Raw genomic sequence first — 17500 nt, forward strand, 5'->3', positions numbered from 1 at the left:
CTACACATCAGACAGAGCTTAAGATACGAGACTGACTGAGTCTCTGCGTTACTATACACACACATCTGTTGCTTGTTTATGTCTTATAAGTCGCGCTACTGGAGGCTACGTAAAAGGGGCTTGCGAATTGCAATGTAATACAATAAATGGTTGGACACTTAACTTTTCAAAAAGCAATTTGGTTTCTGTAGTCAGTCCATTTACCCTGCAGATGAGCATAGTCTGCATTAAAAACAGTCCGGTATACTGAACCTGACGAAGACAGAGTGCAGCTAGTGTGCAGTGATTACCCCAAGAGGATTTATTTATAGTTTCACTGCACCTCACAGCACCTGGGCCACAAGACTGTGCAGAAAGTTTTTTTTTTTCAATGGCACACTTCTAGAAACACCTTCAAGCAGTGTCTCTTTCATGCTTGCTTGCATAAACTTGCACCATTACCTGAAGCCACCACTGAGGAGCTTTTATTGGTTATTCTGAATGAGGTGTATTGCGTTCATACACAAGTGTGGACGGTGGATGCTCGAATGTGCAAGCTCCTGTTGAACACACACGCAGCACACAGGGTACTGATGAAGGGACATTGACAATGGGACACAGAGGCATGGTCTGCCACACTCAGAGAGACGAGAAGAGCATCTCCACCCACCTTGAGCTGCTTCTCCTTCTTCTTGCGCACCTCCTCCCAGTCGTTGACGATCCTCCCCCACAGCAGCCATGAGTCCTCCTCCAGGTGCGACAGGTTGGAGGAGGCCGAGGAGCTCGACACCAGCGACGAGCCGCTGTTACGTCGAGAGCCATTCACCGACCGTAGAGACTTACTGTCCGTCTCCAGCAACCTGGACGGGGGAGAGAGAGAATAACACACATGTACAACGTTAGTGTCAATAGAGTAGAGAAGCTATTCACCAAACTCACACGCACCCACAAACGCACGCACACAATCATCGCGGCAATTCATTGATCTCTCCATAGCCATGCATCTTTGTTTCCTTAAACAACAGCAGGTCAAAATGTGACATTGAAACACTCAGAGAGGGAAAAGCATAACTAAAACATTACAGCCCCGAGAACTACAGTTACAGTTCAGTGATCAGCACTATGGGTGAATGCACAATAGTCTTGGGCCCACTCAAAACATTTGCCATGGGTAGTTAAATCTAACCTTATCAGGAACTCTCATCCAAGCTTTAAATCAGGGGATTTAGGATGTGCTGCAGATAACATCTTAGGACACACTCATACAAACACAGGAGCATGCACTCACACACGCACGCACGCACGCACGCACGCACACAAAGTAAACACACTTATTTAATCTTCTGGGATTTTCCATCAAAAGGCAAACATTGACCTATTGTGCTGGACAGGTTTTGGCTACACTCACTGGCTCTCCACCCCCACTCCCTACCCGGAGAGCAGCTGACCACATCAGAGAGGGGAAAAGGGCTGAAGGGTTGAGGATGACTGAGCCCTGCAGAAAACTACACCATCCAAGTTTCACCAAAGCAACCCCTTTACTTAATTTCACTGCTGACATTCTCTTAACAGGACACATTGTAGCTACATTACCATAGCTGATCAGCGGTCACGGCTCTGCAGAGCAGAGAGCAAAGAGGGCAGAGGTTTGGAGGCAGAGGACTGAAGAGAACAGCAGAGCTCTGAGTAGACGGCTTCCTTTTCCACAAAACAACAACCTTGGAAATGAATGCCACTACGGTTACCGTCTTGTGCAGGGTAGGTTTTTGATACATCACTGTAGCCAACTATTATAACTGACCAAAGTAACAAGTAGAGAACATATAGGGCGTTAGGGACTGGTATAGGGACTGCACCGCACAGATTACACAGTACACAGCTTCCTTCACCCCAAACAACCTCTTAATAATGCCACACTGATATCATTAACTTTTGCAGGACATGTTTTGGAGCCGTTTGGCTGACACCTGCAATCACAGCTGACCAGAGCAGTGAGCAGAGCGCCAGAGCGCACGGAGAGCTGAGGAGGGCAGCAGGAGCTTGGGAACTGCAGATACTAGGGCTGGGAATCGATGCAAATGTCCTGGATCGATTCGATTCCGATCTAGAAGGTGACGATCCAATTCGATCCACGATCCGATTCGATTCAATTCGATATCTATCTTCTGTATTGCCGGGATGTCTCTTTAACCCATTTATGCCTGAATTCTTAGACCAGCTATCAAAACCTAAAGGTCAAGAGCCTTTAATGCCCACACAAGCATGAAATACCTTGGTATGAGAGAAAGAAGGGGGAAACTTGGTATGAGAGACAGGTGGGAAAACACTGGCACAATTTACTTGAACCATGAATGTGGAAGAGAGCTACAGATGTGGTTGAGAAAATAGCGCCTATAGTAATCTGCAAAAAGATCGATCCACAAAGTTGTGAATCGATATCACACTTTTCGAACGTGAATCGATATTGGATCGAGATTCGATCTTTTGAACCCAGCCTTAGCAGATACACAGAGCACGTAGACGGCTTCCTTCCACACAAACAACCTGCTTAGTTAATAATGCCACTGCTGGCATTTACTTGGCAGGGCTTCCCCTCCCACAGCCCCTCTGCTCCCCTCTGCTCTGCTTGTTGAAACAAGCTCCTGGCTTCATCTGACCCAGCTCTAAAGCACACATGGGGAGGAGGCAGGGTAGCAGTACAGCAACGTGCATCGTCCAACAGCATGCAACGCCCAACAACACACAACGTACAACAGCATTCAATGTCCAACAGCCAGGGCTTGATGTTAACTGTTTTGCTCACCGGCGACTGTGGCTAGTAGTTTTCCAGAGTCACTAGCCATTTAGCCTTTCTGCTAGCCAGAGTTTTGTTGTGAGTTTTTATTTCTTTAGAATATTCTCGCATTCAAATACAAACAATTGGTGAAACAACTGTGATTTGTCACACCAAAGAATAAGTTACCTGTCAAAGTGGCTAGTGTGACTGAAATGGTTACTAGCCACAGCCAAGTTGTGCCAGCATTTGGCCGGTTGGCAGATGCCAGTGTCAAGCCCAACAACAGCATGCAACGCCAAACAACATGCAACGTCCAGCCGAGCCCAGCAAAACTGAAGTGGTAATAATAACTGCAGGAGGGTGAAGAGGTGCGGACATGGGCCAGGAAACAGGAGGAGGGTGGAGGTTTCACAGCGGTGAATGGAGAGTAGTTGGGGAGGAGTGATGACATACTGTATAAGCACCAGTGGGGATGTGGGAGAGCATGGCCCCTCAGTGTCGCAGGACTACAGTATGGAGGACCAGTGTGAGAAAAAGGCAAGCACACATGCAGGGGTGATGGTGGTTTTCCCCTGGTGTAACGACGACGACGACAAGATACTGCATGGTGACATAAAGTACATGTAGGCCTATTTTGACACATTATTCAAACATTTAATAGCCTGTGTATGACCACTATTCAAGCCTGATAGTAGAAGAAAACCCTGAACCTGTAACACTTTCTGAAATAAGAATAACCTAATGGCTAATTATTATCAATGTTTTTATTTTTGCAAACTCTGTCAAGCCTGAAATCAGGCATGGAGCCTGAATACTATCAGCCCTGCACATGAAATGACATGAAAATTGGGAATTCTATCAGTATGTGGCAATGTAATTTGCTGGGTTAGCTAAGGCCTACAGCACACAGGTCTTCTGGTTCAAAGTCAAAGAACAGACACCAAATCTGCAAAACAAAGAAATGTGTGCTTCATTTATCCCTCCTGAAACGTCAGTTGTGTTTAAAATCTTTTAGCGGGGAACACTGGTGTGCAGAGGGACAGACAAAATCTAAGCTGAACCAAAACACAGATGACCTCCCAATGAGAGACTTTAAAAGCAATCAGGAGGACAAACAGAGAAGTCCAATTTGAAGCTAGCTTGAGTAGTTTCCCTTTCAAACGCCATAAACATCACCATGATTTACTGGGCCACACATCAATACTAGTCACTGCAGTAAGCACAGGCTCTGGAATACACACAGAGCAAAGGTCTGCTTTTGATCATCAAAGGGCAGTTTAAAGTTGCTTTAAAAACAGACCGGGACAGGGGCAGCTCAGTCTTTGTTTTATGGAGAAATCTTGTTTTAAAGCACATGTTCAAAATAACCCTGATCGGTCTCCTCTGGCACACGGTCAGGGGGAAATGCCTCGCTAGCGTTGATCTCTCCAGGGACTCCCGTACAGTTACACAAGAACCACTAGCAGCTTTTCCAGGCCCGACCCCGTGTTTTTAAATAGGCTAGGTTTTGCCATCCTTCAAATTCCTGCATGGTACTTTGACTGAGTCTGTCTGGTGGTGAAGCTTTAAAAAGACCAAAATGGAATTTGCTACCCTCAAAAACATCTCTCACTCTCTCTCTATCCATCTTTCACTCTCTCTCTATCCATCTCTCTCTCTATCCATCTCTCTCTATCCATCTCTCTCTCTCTCTCTCTCCGCATGTGTCTGTGTGTGTCAGAGCTGGCTCACTTCTGGCTTTCTAGGAAGAGGGACCTGGGTGTGGGGAATATGCGAGGGCATCTCTGCCAGTCTTAGATTGCTGGATACGCTGGGAATCCACAAAACAGATGACGCCTGCTGTTATGTAATATGAAGACACTGTTATAATCAAACCCATTCACATACCGGTACACGCCTAACTGCAGCTTTGGGGCCACTGCGATGAAAAACAAAAAGTTCAGTCTTTTATGTAAAACAGGAATGAGTCCGCTACTCTGATGTTGAGAGTGAGGCACTAATGAGGTCTTTATTGAAGGCTGCAGTGCAGATGTCTACACCATCATTGTTGACACGTCAAAAGTCACAAGAATATGTTGTTCTAATTTGGACTACAGTATTGCCAGCTGTTGCTGTTGGGTCTACACCAGGCGTCACCAACGTGGTGCCCGCGGGCGCCAAGTAGCCCTCCAGGAGCTTCTGAGGTGCACGTCAAGGATGTTAGTAAACAGTGATGACTACAAGATTTTAGTCACAGTTAATGTTTTTCTTAATTTAAATATGAGATTATTTCTTTATAATCTATAAGCAAATTATCATTAAATCATAGTGTGATTAGGAAGTTTGTCAAGACATCAGTAGAGGATTTTTAACAAACAAGAAGCCCTCGGGTAGCTCTCAGTAGCTCTCGAGTAGCCCTTAGTAGCCCTCGAGTAGCCCATAGTAGCCCTCAGACCCAGAAAGGTTGGGGACCCCTGACCTACACAACTAAAGACCTAGATGGGTTTACAATAAGACTCTGGATCTAGGCATTATTGAGGAGTCTAGTTACATGTAGGTCTACACAATTGAAGAATCAAATCAGATGCACTATTACTAATCGTGGGGACCTAAGCTAACGACATCACTTCAGGTGTTATTCATGACATTGTAAGCTAGGTTTGGACAAGATATTGACCATAAGTTTTGCTGATATAAATGTTTTGTATATTTTAATATGATTTTATATTTAATATAACTATATATTTTAATATGACATACTGTAATTCATACTCAGATAAGTGTTGTGTTCCATGTTGTTTGTGTAATTTGTAGAGCCAGAAAAGAGCCTTCAAACAACATCAAAACCATCTATTTGCGACTTAAATTGACTATGCATAAAGGATTAAAGCATAGTGTCCTACCCTCTTCATTAAAACTTTCTTAGTCCATTTCTCCCTTAATATTAGTGCCATATTCATGCAGAGGCATTTCTGGGGTTGCACCTTGCCACATAAGAGGCACACCAAGTTGTATTAAAATCCGGGCTAGCTGAGCCCCAAAGTGTCTGATTTCACATGAATTACCCACTATTGAGTTATTCTAGTTAGAGCTCTAGTACTGAAGACTTAAAGTGATACTGTCCCATTTTTGGAAAAAGCTCATATTACACCTCCCCTTGAATTAAAGAATTGAGATTTACTTTTCTCCTGTACTTGCCAACCGTTCTCTGAATATGGCAGTGCAAATTTTACCTCCAAGCGCTAGCAGTTAACATTGATTCCTATGAGACCAGTTAGCCGCCAGCTGGTCTCATAGGACTCAATGTTAACTGCTAGCATGGAGGTAAAATTTGCACTGCCATATTCAGAGAACGGTTGAAAGTACAGGAGAAAGGTACAACTCAATTATTTAACTCAAGGGGAGGTGTAATATGAGCTTATTTCCAAAAATGGGACAGTATCACTTTAAGTGAGAGCTACATTACTGAGCCCTCTATTGGGTCTCCCGCTATCGAAGCCTCCGACCTGGTCAACAGTAACCCCCAGGCTCCGGTCAGCACTGTTACTGGGCTCCTCTGCCTTCAGACTGGCAGCCTCAACGGGGATCAGACACAACCATGACACAATAGGGCCTCAGAAACATGATCTCGGAAAAAAACAGAGCCGAGGCCGATCAGGCAAACAGAGGAGAGGAGGAGAGGGGAGAGCAGAGGAGAGCTGAGTAGGAATGAGGAATGAGGGTGATGTGGGGGTAGAGTGTGTGAGGGATGAGATGACGTCATTCAGGGTGATTCCGGACGGGGTGGGGTTTCACTGCAGAATGTGGGTCAGGACGGTTGTGATGAGGGGAACAGGAAAAGGGGAGGAAGTAGGGGGTGTTGAAGACAGGGGAACGCAGTCAAGGAGGTATGGGAGACACACATGGAGTGAGTGAGCGAGAGAGTGAGAAAGAGATGACAAGAACTGAATGTGTCAATGTTAGAGTTATGGGACAGCTCTGCTGTGTCTGTGATTAATTACACAACTGAGAACAGAACTTCACAGCAACAGAACTGACTGAGAGGGGAAGAGGAGAACAACTGTTGGAATTCTAAGTCCAAGAAAAGCCAAAGAAGAAGTTAATAGAAAAGCCAGAAATGTCCTGGCTTGCGCATTCCTCTAAATACTTAAAATACTTAAATACTCAGTCAAAGCGAGGCCAGAAGATTAAATGAGTAACCTTTACATTTAGCCAAGGAATATCAGCTATACTTCATTCCTGTGACTCAGTCAAATGTAAACATGTAGTGGAGGCCTTATGGCCCCATGTGCTGCTGCCTGAGCAATACTGCCGGCATCTCTTCTATCAGGTTCATGTTTACTCTGTTGCAGTGACACACTCACCTTGGCCTACAGGGAGAGCAACTGCTAAACACACATGGACCTCACAAGGCCCAAGTCCTGTTATCAAAAGACCAGCAAACAACCAAGATGGATTTGCCATAGACAACCAAACGGGCTAAAGGAAGCACATGTCCTGAAAGCAAAGCAAAGCAAAGAAACAAAATGGAACGAACAAGTCTTGCCGTCATAGACAAATTAATTAAGTGTGTAGGCTATACAAATCCTGTGATCATATTAGCCAGACAAAAATAGTACAGTCATGCCATCATAGACAACAATTAAGTATGGGTCTGTTGTCATCAGAGCAGGGCAAACCAAATTACCCCAAGCCCTGTTGGTCACAGCCAACTCAACAAACACAAATCAGTATTCAAGGGCCTGCTCCCACAGCCGGCGGCGGCCAAACAGCAAGACTACAAGTCCTGTAGTCATTGGTAACCAAATAGCCCAGACAGAGTGCAAAAGTCCCGCAGACATTAACCAACAGAATAACCAGCATTGAGTAAACAAGTCCGGCTCTCATAGCCTGACGAAAAAGCAAGATGCAGAATTCAGGCCCTACTGCCTGCCACACTGATGAAGCACAACTTGGGCCAGCGATGGACAACTTCAATAATGAGAAGGGCCACGTTTTTTCATCGCCACAATCGGAGGGCCACATGACCACGGATCTGACTCCAATTCGCAGTCTGCTCATATTGTTTGGAAGGAGTAGAATACTCTATACTCAATACTCTATTGGCCAACAGTATAATTACAACAGATTGATTCAGTGGTTGTTATAAAACAATAAGCTTATGGTAAATTACTCCTACTGTTTTATCTTTGGGTCGCATTGAGTGAGGAGGCGGGCCGCATGCGGCCCCCGGGCCTCCAGTTGGCCATCCCTGACTTAGGCTCTCAGAGGCAGCCAACCAACTAACTAACTAAGATGGGGTATAACATGTCCCTCAATCAGAACCAACTGATCAACCAAAAATGGACTACAGTATCTATGTACAGTAGTTTAATTTAATTCAGCTGAGAAGTTATGCACACCCTGACCCCACAGAAGTTACACCAGATATTGGTTTTCAGATCCAGCATCTTAACCAATGCATATTTTTATGGAAATTTCGATGGGGAAAGTATCTTTCCCACACACACACTTGTATGACCTGCATTCATTCTTGGCTGTCCTCTGGCCAATCAATAATTAACCAGTGTTTAAACAAAAAGCAGCATGTACATCTCACACAAAAATATGCCATGATGTGCCAACAAATCAGCAGAGGCAAAATACATACAAAAGAGGTTCCAGAGCTGTTGACTGCTTACTACTAAGTAAACTTTCATGTAAATATCAAATTTGGGATAGCCAACCCAGTTTCAATAAACAGCATAGTTGCAGTACCTTTTTTGACCATTTCCTGCACAGTGTCCCTTTAAAGCTCAGTAACAGTTACATCTTAAAATGACATTCTCAAATGATACAAACAACAAACAAAAGTGTGTGTGTGTGTGTGTGTGTGTGTGTGTGTGTGTGTGTGTGTGTGTGTGTGTGTGTGTGTGTGTGTGTGTGTGTGTGTGTGTGTGTGTGTGTGTGTGTGTGTGTGTGTGTGTGTGTGTGTGTGTGTCTGTATCCATGTGTACATGTGTGCATGTTTGCATGGGTCCCAGTATGCATCTTTAAGGTCTTACCAAGAGAGGTTGAGAGGACTGCTCATGTCTGTGTGTGCAGCAGCAACCGGTGACTGGAGACTCCAACTGACCAGCTCAGCTCAGCCAGTCTAACTAAATAGCTGCCTGCCACTCGCTACTGAGAGGAGGAAAGACACTCTGGCCGTCTGCCATAGACACCCAGTATTTTCTCTCTCACCCTTTCTCTCTTTCTCTCTCACTTTCTCACGCACAGGCACAAACACACACATACACACACACACACACACGTTTTGCTACACACTCGGTACACCTTATCAGCTGGGTGCAAAGGCCAACCGCCAATGCGCACATGGAGCCTCTTCCACATCTGTGGAGCATGTGTGCTCTCAACAAATAATGAAATGCATCAGAAAGAGCCTGCCACAGTTAACAAACAATTAAAACTTCACTTCCAACCAGCAAATCATAACACATGAGACATTTGATGTACAGTAGTAAAGGCCTTGCCTGACAAGCCAGACCCAGGGGTGATAGTGAAAAAAAAATCTGAGCCTGAACTTTTTCCCCTGCTCTAACGACGACGACAAGATACTGCATAGTGACGTAACGTAGGCCTATTTTGACACATTATTCAAACATTTAATAGCCTGTGTATGACCATTATATAAGTCTGATAGTAGAAGAAACCCCTGAACCTGTAACACTTTCTGAGATAAGAATAACCTAATGGCTAATTATTATCAATGTTTTTTATTTTTGCAAACTCTGTCAAGCCTGAAATCAGGCATGGAGCCTGAATACTATCAGCCCTGCAGACCATTCATTTTGAATTACTTTGTAATTCACAAATGGTCTGATTACGCTGCTCTGTGGAAGGTTTTCAGTCGACCACCAGATGGGCGGCGTTACCAGCCAATAAACGAACGCACTTAATAATAGCATACGGTAATAACATACGTCATGAACGTCAACTGTCAGCGATTGGTCAGAGCTCATTTCAAACCAGAGCTGAGCTCACTCCTCCCACCCAAAGTGCTACAGGGCATCAAGACCAAATCCAGAACAAAAATGAATAACAAAGTAATTAATGTGGTCTGGTAAAACCAGGCTAGTCAAGGCCACCATGGGAGTGTATCTGACCCTCTGCTGAGGTCAGTGACGGGTGACCTGTGGCTACTTTCTGTGAGTCACACGGTACTGCTGGCAAATCCTGTGGACTCTGGCACCGTTTCATTGGGGTGGGGAGGGGAGGGTGTGTTTGTGTGTGCAGGTGTATGAGTGTGTATTCATGTAGGAAAGTCTGTGCATGTGTACTGTGTAAGCGTTTGTGTGTGTGTGTGTGCGGGTGCTTGTTTGTGCTTTCCCGCTTGCCTACCTGTAGTCTAAGCTTAAAGGTACACTGTGCAGGAAATGGTCAAAAAAGGTACTGCAACTATGCTGCTCATTGAAACTGGGCTGCTTATTGCCGAATTTTGTCTTTAGATGAAAGTTCACTAAGTAATAAACACATATTTTCTAGTATGATCCAAGTAGAGTCCTTTTTGCAGCTAAAAATGGCTATTTTGGGAAATTCAAAATGACGGACCATGGAGAAGATCCCCCTTTTCATGTATGAAAAGTGCAATTTTTCCAGTCATAATGAATACTTAGAATTTGATGGTGGTGGTAAGTATTCATGAAAAAGATAACATTAGTGAATGGGCAGCATGAATTCTGGAAATAAACAACTAAAAACTCACACAGTGTCCCTTTAAAACAGCTGATGGTGGCGTTAGAGCAATGTAAACTACTGTAGATCTCCCAGCTCCCGGCCCTCTGCCCTACTTTCACATCCCCACGCAAGACACTCGCTGCAGCACGCCATGCAAGGCAGGCACACTCGGCACAACACAACACAGACAGACAGACACAAGTGTGTGGGCGAAAGGCGGGATGAAGAGAAATAGAATCAAAGGTGGAGAGAAGTGGAGAGAAGAGTCTCTCTCTCTCTCGCTCGCGCTCTCTCTCGCCTGTGATCTATAAGCAGCAGTATGGGAAGTCTGCCAACAACAACCTGAGCTGAACAAGCTCGAAAGCTGTACACTGCCCCTGTGATGCTTTAGATGTTAGCAGACGGAGTGAAGGCGTTAAAACATGTAGCTGCACCCACTCAAATTAACTCAATTATTACAACACTACTGCAGTAGTTTTAGAATGGGCTGGTGAGTGCATCTCTTCTACAGTACTTCTGAATACAGTGCCGAAAGTGCATCTCTTCTTTCACACAATGTGAACTGTAGTAATAATTGTATTATTTTTGCCAATCTGTTGACTCTTCTTCGCTCAACTCCACATGTGAGGTAGTCATGAGGATATAACTCGCACCCATCAAGTCAGGGTGTGTTGCTGCCAGTGGGGCTAGACTGTTGGGGAAGTGTACTTCCTGAACCCTTTTGTATGGCTGTTCTCTGTTCCCATTGGTGTTGGGGCACAGAGAGAGAGAGAGAGAGAGAGAGAGAGAGAGAGAGAGAGAGAGAGAGAGAGAGAGAGAGAGAGAGAGAGAGAGAGAGAGAGAAATAGGGAGAGAGGGGGCTAGACAGAGACACAGAGAGACTTTCTGTTGGAGGTGTGTGTGTGTGGGGGGGGGGGGGGGCATACGTTTTAGGCTGCTGAGCTCATTGTTTCTGGTCGCTAAGCAGCCGTGGTGGAGACTAATTCAGGAGTATGAGGACGGCCAACAGCAGTGAGTAATCAGAGAAAGAGAGAAGAGAGAATGGGAGAGAGAGTGGGACAGAGAGAGAGCAAGGCAGACAGAAAGGCTGTGAGAACGGTAGAGAGGCTGAGAGAGAAAGAGAAAAGGAAGGAAAGAGCGAGAGAAAGGGAGAGAGGGAGACAGGGGGAGAGAAGGAGGGAGGCAGTTGGCCATGTTGTGTAGTGTTGAGGCCTCCCATGACGCTGTGCTGCCTCTGGTTCCCCTTTAGCAGATCTACACGGAACCTCAACTAGGGGGTTCACGCTATGGAAATTTAACCTCATGGTTATTTTGACCAAAACTATCACAGTTTTTGGTATTATCGCAGTAATTTTGAGAAGTCATGTTGAATATGTTTAGAAAGCATTGATAGTCCAACAGAAGCTGAAATATCGCTATATCAATTACTGCAACACTCCTAACCTCAACACAACTAAACAGATGCTCACTACACACAGGCCTACACACTTAAACACACAGTCACTACATACTTGGTGACTACTACACAGGCTCAATACTACATACACAGATGGGTAGACAAGCAGAGCTGGAATGGAGAGTGGTGCTGCTGAGTTCAGGTACAAAATCTGCCACTCAAGCAAAGCCAAAATTAAGACTCTCTCTCAGTTCAGGCTCTTTAAACGCCACATCTACGCCAATTAATGGCAACCAGTAATGAACAGGGAGGCCATTTAACTGGTTAACATCCCCATCAGTCATTACTGCTCCCACACTGCATTTTCACTGCAGGCGACAGGACTTGAAGAAAGTGTGGCTGCCCATAGATAACCAACAAGAGAGCTCCAACAGCCCACAAGTCCCTCCCACCTAGAACAGAGGACTCAATCAGATACTCCCAACTCATCAGAGGCAAACAGACAGCATGTGAGTGAGTGAGTAAGTGAGTGAGGGCCGTTTGTTGGTTTGTTGTGAGAGGGCTTTTGGCGTAAGTGTGGAGGCTCTCTTGTTACTTGTCTTGACTGACAGGTGGGCTTTATGAGGGACACAGATGAAAGTCTATTGTCAGCCAGGGCGTATGGTGTGGTGTGGTGTGTGTGTGTGTGTGTGTGCGAACAGGAACATGTGTCAGGGTGAAAGGGCCCAGCTGTCCTCTGGACGGAGAGGAGAAGGGGTGGGAGTCAAAGGTCAGCCATGGCAGTGTGTCTACAGGGCCCCTAGAACATGGCAGAGAGGAGAGGTCACAAAAGGCAGACTACTGGGAGAGAAGAGAGATAGGGGGAGAGGGAGAGAGGCAGAGGGAGTTAGAGTTCACCCCCTTGAGTGTTGAGTGTGGGGGGTCAGTAGAGTGGGATGAGAAAGGGATGAGAAAAGACCTGGTGAGTGAGAGATGGAGAGATGGAGAGATAGAGATAGAGATAGATATAGAGATAGAGATAGAGAGAGAGAGAGAGAGAGAGAGAGAGAGAGAGAGAGAGAGAGAGAGAGAGAGAGAGAGAGAGAGAGAGGAGATCAATAGAGTGGAAAACACAAACATCCTCATCTTTAGCATCCACCTGTCAAAACAGAGGACCAGTCAGCTCCCTGCATGTATCTCACACATGTGGAGGACGGGGAAATACTAACTCTGCCTTACACCCATATATCAGCACTAGCACACCAAATGTGTTTATTCTGACCATCTCTCTCTTCCTCTCTCACTCTCTTTTCCCCTCCTTTACACGGATCACGGAGACCAAGACTGATATCTTAGCACTGCTGTAGCATACTCGGCGTCTATTTCATCCCTCTCTCAAATTCTCAAATAAATAAAAAGCCAGTTGCTTCAGTAGCATTACTGCTGATATAAAGGACAATGGAATGAATCATCCATTTCTAAAAGGAAAATATAACATTATGGTTTCATGCGTCTCTCTCTCTCTCTCTCTCTCTCTCTCTCTCTCTCTCTCTCTCTCTCTCTCTCTCTCTCTCTCTCTCTCTCTCTCTCTCTCTCTCTCTCTCTCTCTCTCTCGACTTGGATGAACACTTCCACGACAGAATGGGCTATTGTGATCCGCTGCTAGCTCTGCTGGAACTGAGCTAAAGTGGTGACATCATTTCTTCACCCACTGAATAAAAATCTGTTTCTTCTTTTGTCCTTCCTGCATTCTGTCGCTGGGCCAATTCAAAATAAGGCAGAAGCACACCCACAAACCAGTACACATGTGCACGCACGCACGCACGCACGCACGCACGCACAGGCCTGTGAACAGTAAGGCACTAGGCTCCCTGAATTCCAGAGCAGTGCTCCCCAGCGTCTCTCTGTAACCCCCACCCCACTCCATCTCTCTGTTGCCCCCCCTGCCTCCCTCTCTCTCCTGCCTCTCCGCTGCCACCATCAGTCCCATTCACTGAAGCTCATCTGAAAGACAAAGGCCCTGCATTCCCCCAGGATACCACTAACAACTGCAGCCAGGTCCCTTTACAACACTGCAGAGACAGAGAGAGAGAGAGAGAGAGAGAGAGAGAGAGAGAGAGAGAGAGAGAGAGAGAGAGAGAGACAGAGAGAGAGAGAGAGAGAGAGAGAGAGAGAGAGGGAGAGAGAGAGAGGGAGAGAGAGAGATGGAGAGAGAGGGAGAGAGAGAGAGAGATGGAGAGAGGCTGAGGGGGAGAGCCAGGGCCCAGGACACAGAGTTTTGTCTGGTGTGGGAGGAATATAGATACAAGTTTATGTATGGCTGAAAAATATGGTATAGCAATTTCTGAGTATTTGTGTGTGTGCATGTGTATAGCGACACTGGTGTGTGTGTGTGTGTGTGTGTGTGTGTGTGTGTGTGTGTGTGTGTGTGTGTGTGCCATTGAGAGGCGGGAGAGTAATTGCCCCCCTGGAGTGTTGGCTCCAGCAGAAATCTCAAAGCCTGCAATGCCAGAATCTCGGTGTCTCTCGCACACACACGCGCACACACACGCACGCACACGCGCACACACACACCTAGCTCAGCTGTCCTCACTCACACTTCCCATCACACACACACACGCCTCCTGCAGCTGATCCTATGGCCGTTTCCATGTCAGCACGTGAAGAGATTGCTGATTGAATAGCTGAGGAATGGCAACAGTGTGTACGTGAAGGCGTTGCTTGATTGCGTCTGTGTGTGTATGCATGTGCCTGTGCGTGACAGTCTGTGTTTGTGTGTGCACTGGCATGTAACATAGCCGGCGTTTCAAGAGCATGTGTATGACAACCAGGGCTCTAAATTAACTTTTTCCACCACCAGCCAATTTGGCTAGTAGACATTTTTTCTTACCAGCCAAACAGAAGTTCAACTAGCCATTTTTTAATCTTGCCAAAATAGGCTATGCATTAGGCTAGTTGTGTTTTTTTTTTAATTATTATTATTATTATTATTATGGTTATTTTATTCAAAGTTCCACAACACATAAACACTACTGTATAGGCCTACATACTAGGTCTATAATAAGCATATTATATATACTTTTTTAACTTCTGCTTTATTTTTACCTTATTTTTACCTCTGAAAACAATGAATCACCAGCCACACACACAACAGACCTTTAAACCAAACACACAGCCACCACAAAACCTCACACTCCAAGGAGGGAGAAGAGATGAGAGGAAAAGAAGAGGAGGAGAGGAGAGGTCAACACACACACACACGTTGTGCAATAATGGATATGATGTTGTGTGTGCCTATTGTGTGTTTAATTATGTGGCCTACAGTATGATGCTATAGGCACCATTATTTCCTCCAGGAGCTCTTCTCTACCATGCGCAACAAAATTACAAGAAGCCTACGCTATGTTTAACTAAAAGCAAATAATATCACGGAAATGTTTGCTTCCTTCGTTACTTCCATAGCGTACATAGTGCACGTAGCCTACTCGCACGGGCATAAGGTCTGCCCTAAGGTCGGCGTGGGCTTTCCAACTTAGTTGCGCCATGACTTAAAACATTTCAGAAGACAACTGACAGCTACGCTCACACTACTGACAGCCCGTTCTCCTCCTCTGCCCTTGTCGCTATTTCGTTCCACAACACTCCTGTTATTGAAACTCTTCGGTCAGGTCCTCGCAGCTTAAAAAGTCAGCCTGTTAGAGCAAGGTGTGTCGGTGTCGGCGAATGCTAATAGTAACAGTAGGTATAATAGTGACGTTAAAACTGGTGGAGCGAAAGTGACAGGAGCAGGGGAGAGTTGCTTGTCAAAATAGTGTGAGCGCACAGGAGCTCTGAAATGCTTTCTGTCCTGGCGCGCGCAACAGCAGCACGGAGTGGCTGCTGCTTCGGAACTCTCACGGTGGGGTGGGGTCATGACGGGAGTGTTTATGGGTAATGTAGGAAATCTCGCCGTATCGTTGTCATACAAGCAGCCGTTATACCGTTCACAATTTACTGTAGGCTACTCGGGCGCTACTAGCCAAATGGGCGGGTAGGTATTTTTTTCCACCGGCCAAAATTAATTTTCACCCGTGTTTGGCGGGTTGGCGTGTGTTAATTTAGAGCCCTGATGACAACGCCTGAGTCTGTCTGTGTGCATGCGTGACCAAGTCCGTGCAAGCATGTGTAATGTGTGACCCTTCTCTCACGCACTGTGTCTCTCTCACTGCTTTGGCCCCAGTCCCCCTCTCTCACTGCAGTGAGAGGCCAGTGATAAACACACATAGCAGCACCTCCAGGCAGCCCCAACACTGTCTCCCTGGCTCCCTCTGCTCTGCTCTGCTCCCCTGTCCTCCTCTCCCATGCACCTACAGGCATCCTCATCCCCCAACTCTCCTCCCACCCAAGTACCAGTTCTACTGTTCACTTCATTCCCACCAATCATTTACAAACTCCCAAGGCCTCTGGATATTTTCCACTATGAGTCTGCAACCCCAGTACCCTACTGTCCCCCACCACTCTTTTGTAGACTCCCAGACTCGCGCGGTCTCGTCTCGTCTCGTCTCGTCTCGTCTCGTCTCGTCTCGTCTCGTCTCGTCTCGTCTCGTCTCGTCTCGTCTCGTCTCGTCTCGTCTCGTCTCGTCTCGTCTCTCTTCTCTTCTCTTCTCTTCTCTTCTCTTCTCTTCTCTTCTCTTCTCTTCTCTTCTGCCACCCTTCACCACCCTCTCCCGTCAGCCTCTTATCGCCACCGAGTAGCTTTTGACGGCGCTGTGTTAACATAAGCTCACTACCGCCATGCGAGCTGCATTCTAAGATAGTGACACCTATACATAGATGCAGGGCCATGCTCTCCACTTCACACACCACTATGGAAACAACAAGCCTGTCAAAAGGCCCCAGCGCTGCCTTTGAGGATGATGATGTACAGCTGGTGTTGTGGGCGGCTGTGCTGAGCGTGTGCGTGCGTGCGTGCGTGCATGCGCATCGGAATGTCCCAGGCTGCCCTTTGAGGATTACAATGTCCAGCTGACATTGTGAGTTGGTGTGCTGAACAGGAGTTTTGTGTGTATGTCTGTGTATGACCAGGTCACACGCTGGTCTTTGAGGATACAGTACAGAATGTTCATTGTTTATTACATTGCACATCAATATTAACCTATTGATGCATGAAATTTCAACCAGGCGCCTGAAGCTGCATTGGTGCAGCATTCAGGCTCATGAGATTGGAGACTTTATTAATATGAGTATGTTAGAACTAAAATAACACATTCTAATGCAAGATGTGTGTCTCAGCTTTTAAATGCAGTTTATTCCATGTTTTTATGTGCTTTGGAGGCTGAGATATTTAGGTTTTTATAGGCTGAGGGCACCTTTTCCCAAAAAGGACTTGGGCATTTAGCAGTGTTTTTTGCAGGTGCCTTAGGGTTAAATGGGATAAGATGGGTAGTGCACACAAAATTTAAGATGCTTAATGCACACAGATTTTTTTAAAAATATGCAGGCTATTAACAGTGTATTACATGACTTGTTTTCACCACTGCCATCATAGTTTACAAATTTCCCAGGAAAGAAATCCTGTGGATTGCTGGCAACACCCATGATTAATATCTGTTCCAAAAAAGTAAGCATTTGTAAACAAGAACTGCTGTACTGATGTAAGACATTCCCCAGAAATCAAGTGCATGACTTGAGCACTG

General features: G+C 45.8%; 1 protein-coding gene across 1 annotated transcript in view; it reads right to left on the bottom strand.

The window, feature by feature from the left end:
* The window catches only part of evi5b (ecotropic viral integration site 5b), a 116354-nt gene that overhangs the window by 51880 nt on the left and 46974 nt on the right, over nucleotides 1–17500 (bottom strand). The window contains exon 4 of the mRNA XM_063200919.1: nucleotides 650–839. Coding sequence (XP_063056989.1) covers nucleotides 650–839 — 190 coding nt within the window. The remainder of the gene's footprint in view (nucleotides 1–649; nucleotides 840–17500) is intronic.

The sequence above is a fragment of the Engraulis encrasicolus genome, chromosome 6 (assembly GCF_034702125.1).
Source record: "Engraulis encrasicolus isolate BLACKSEA-1 chromosome 6, IST_EnEncr_1.0, whole genome shotgun sequence".
Lineage (NCBI taxonomy): Eukaryota > Metazoa > Chordata > Actinopteri > Clupeiformes > Engraulidae > Engraulis > Engraulis encrasicolus.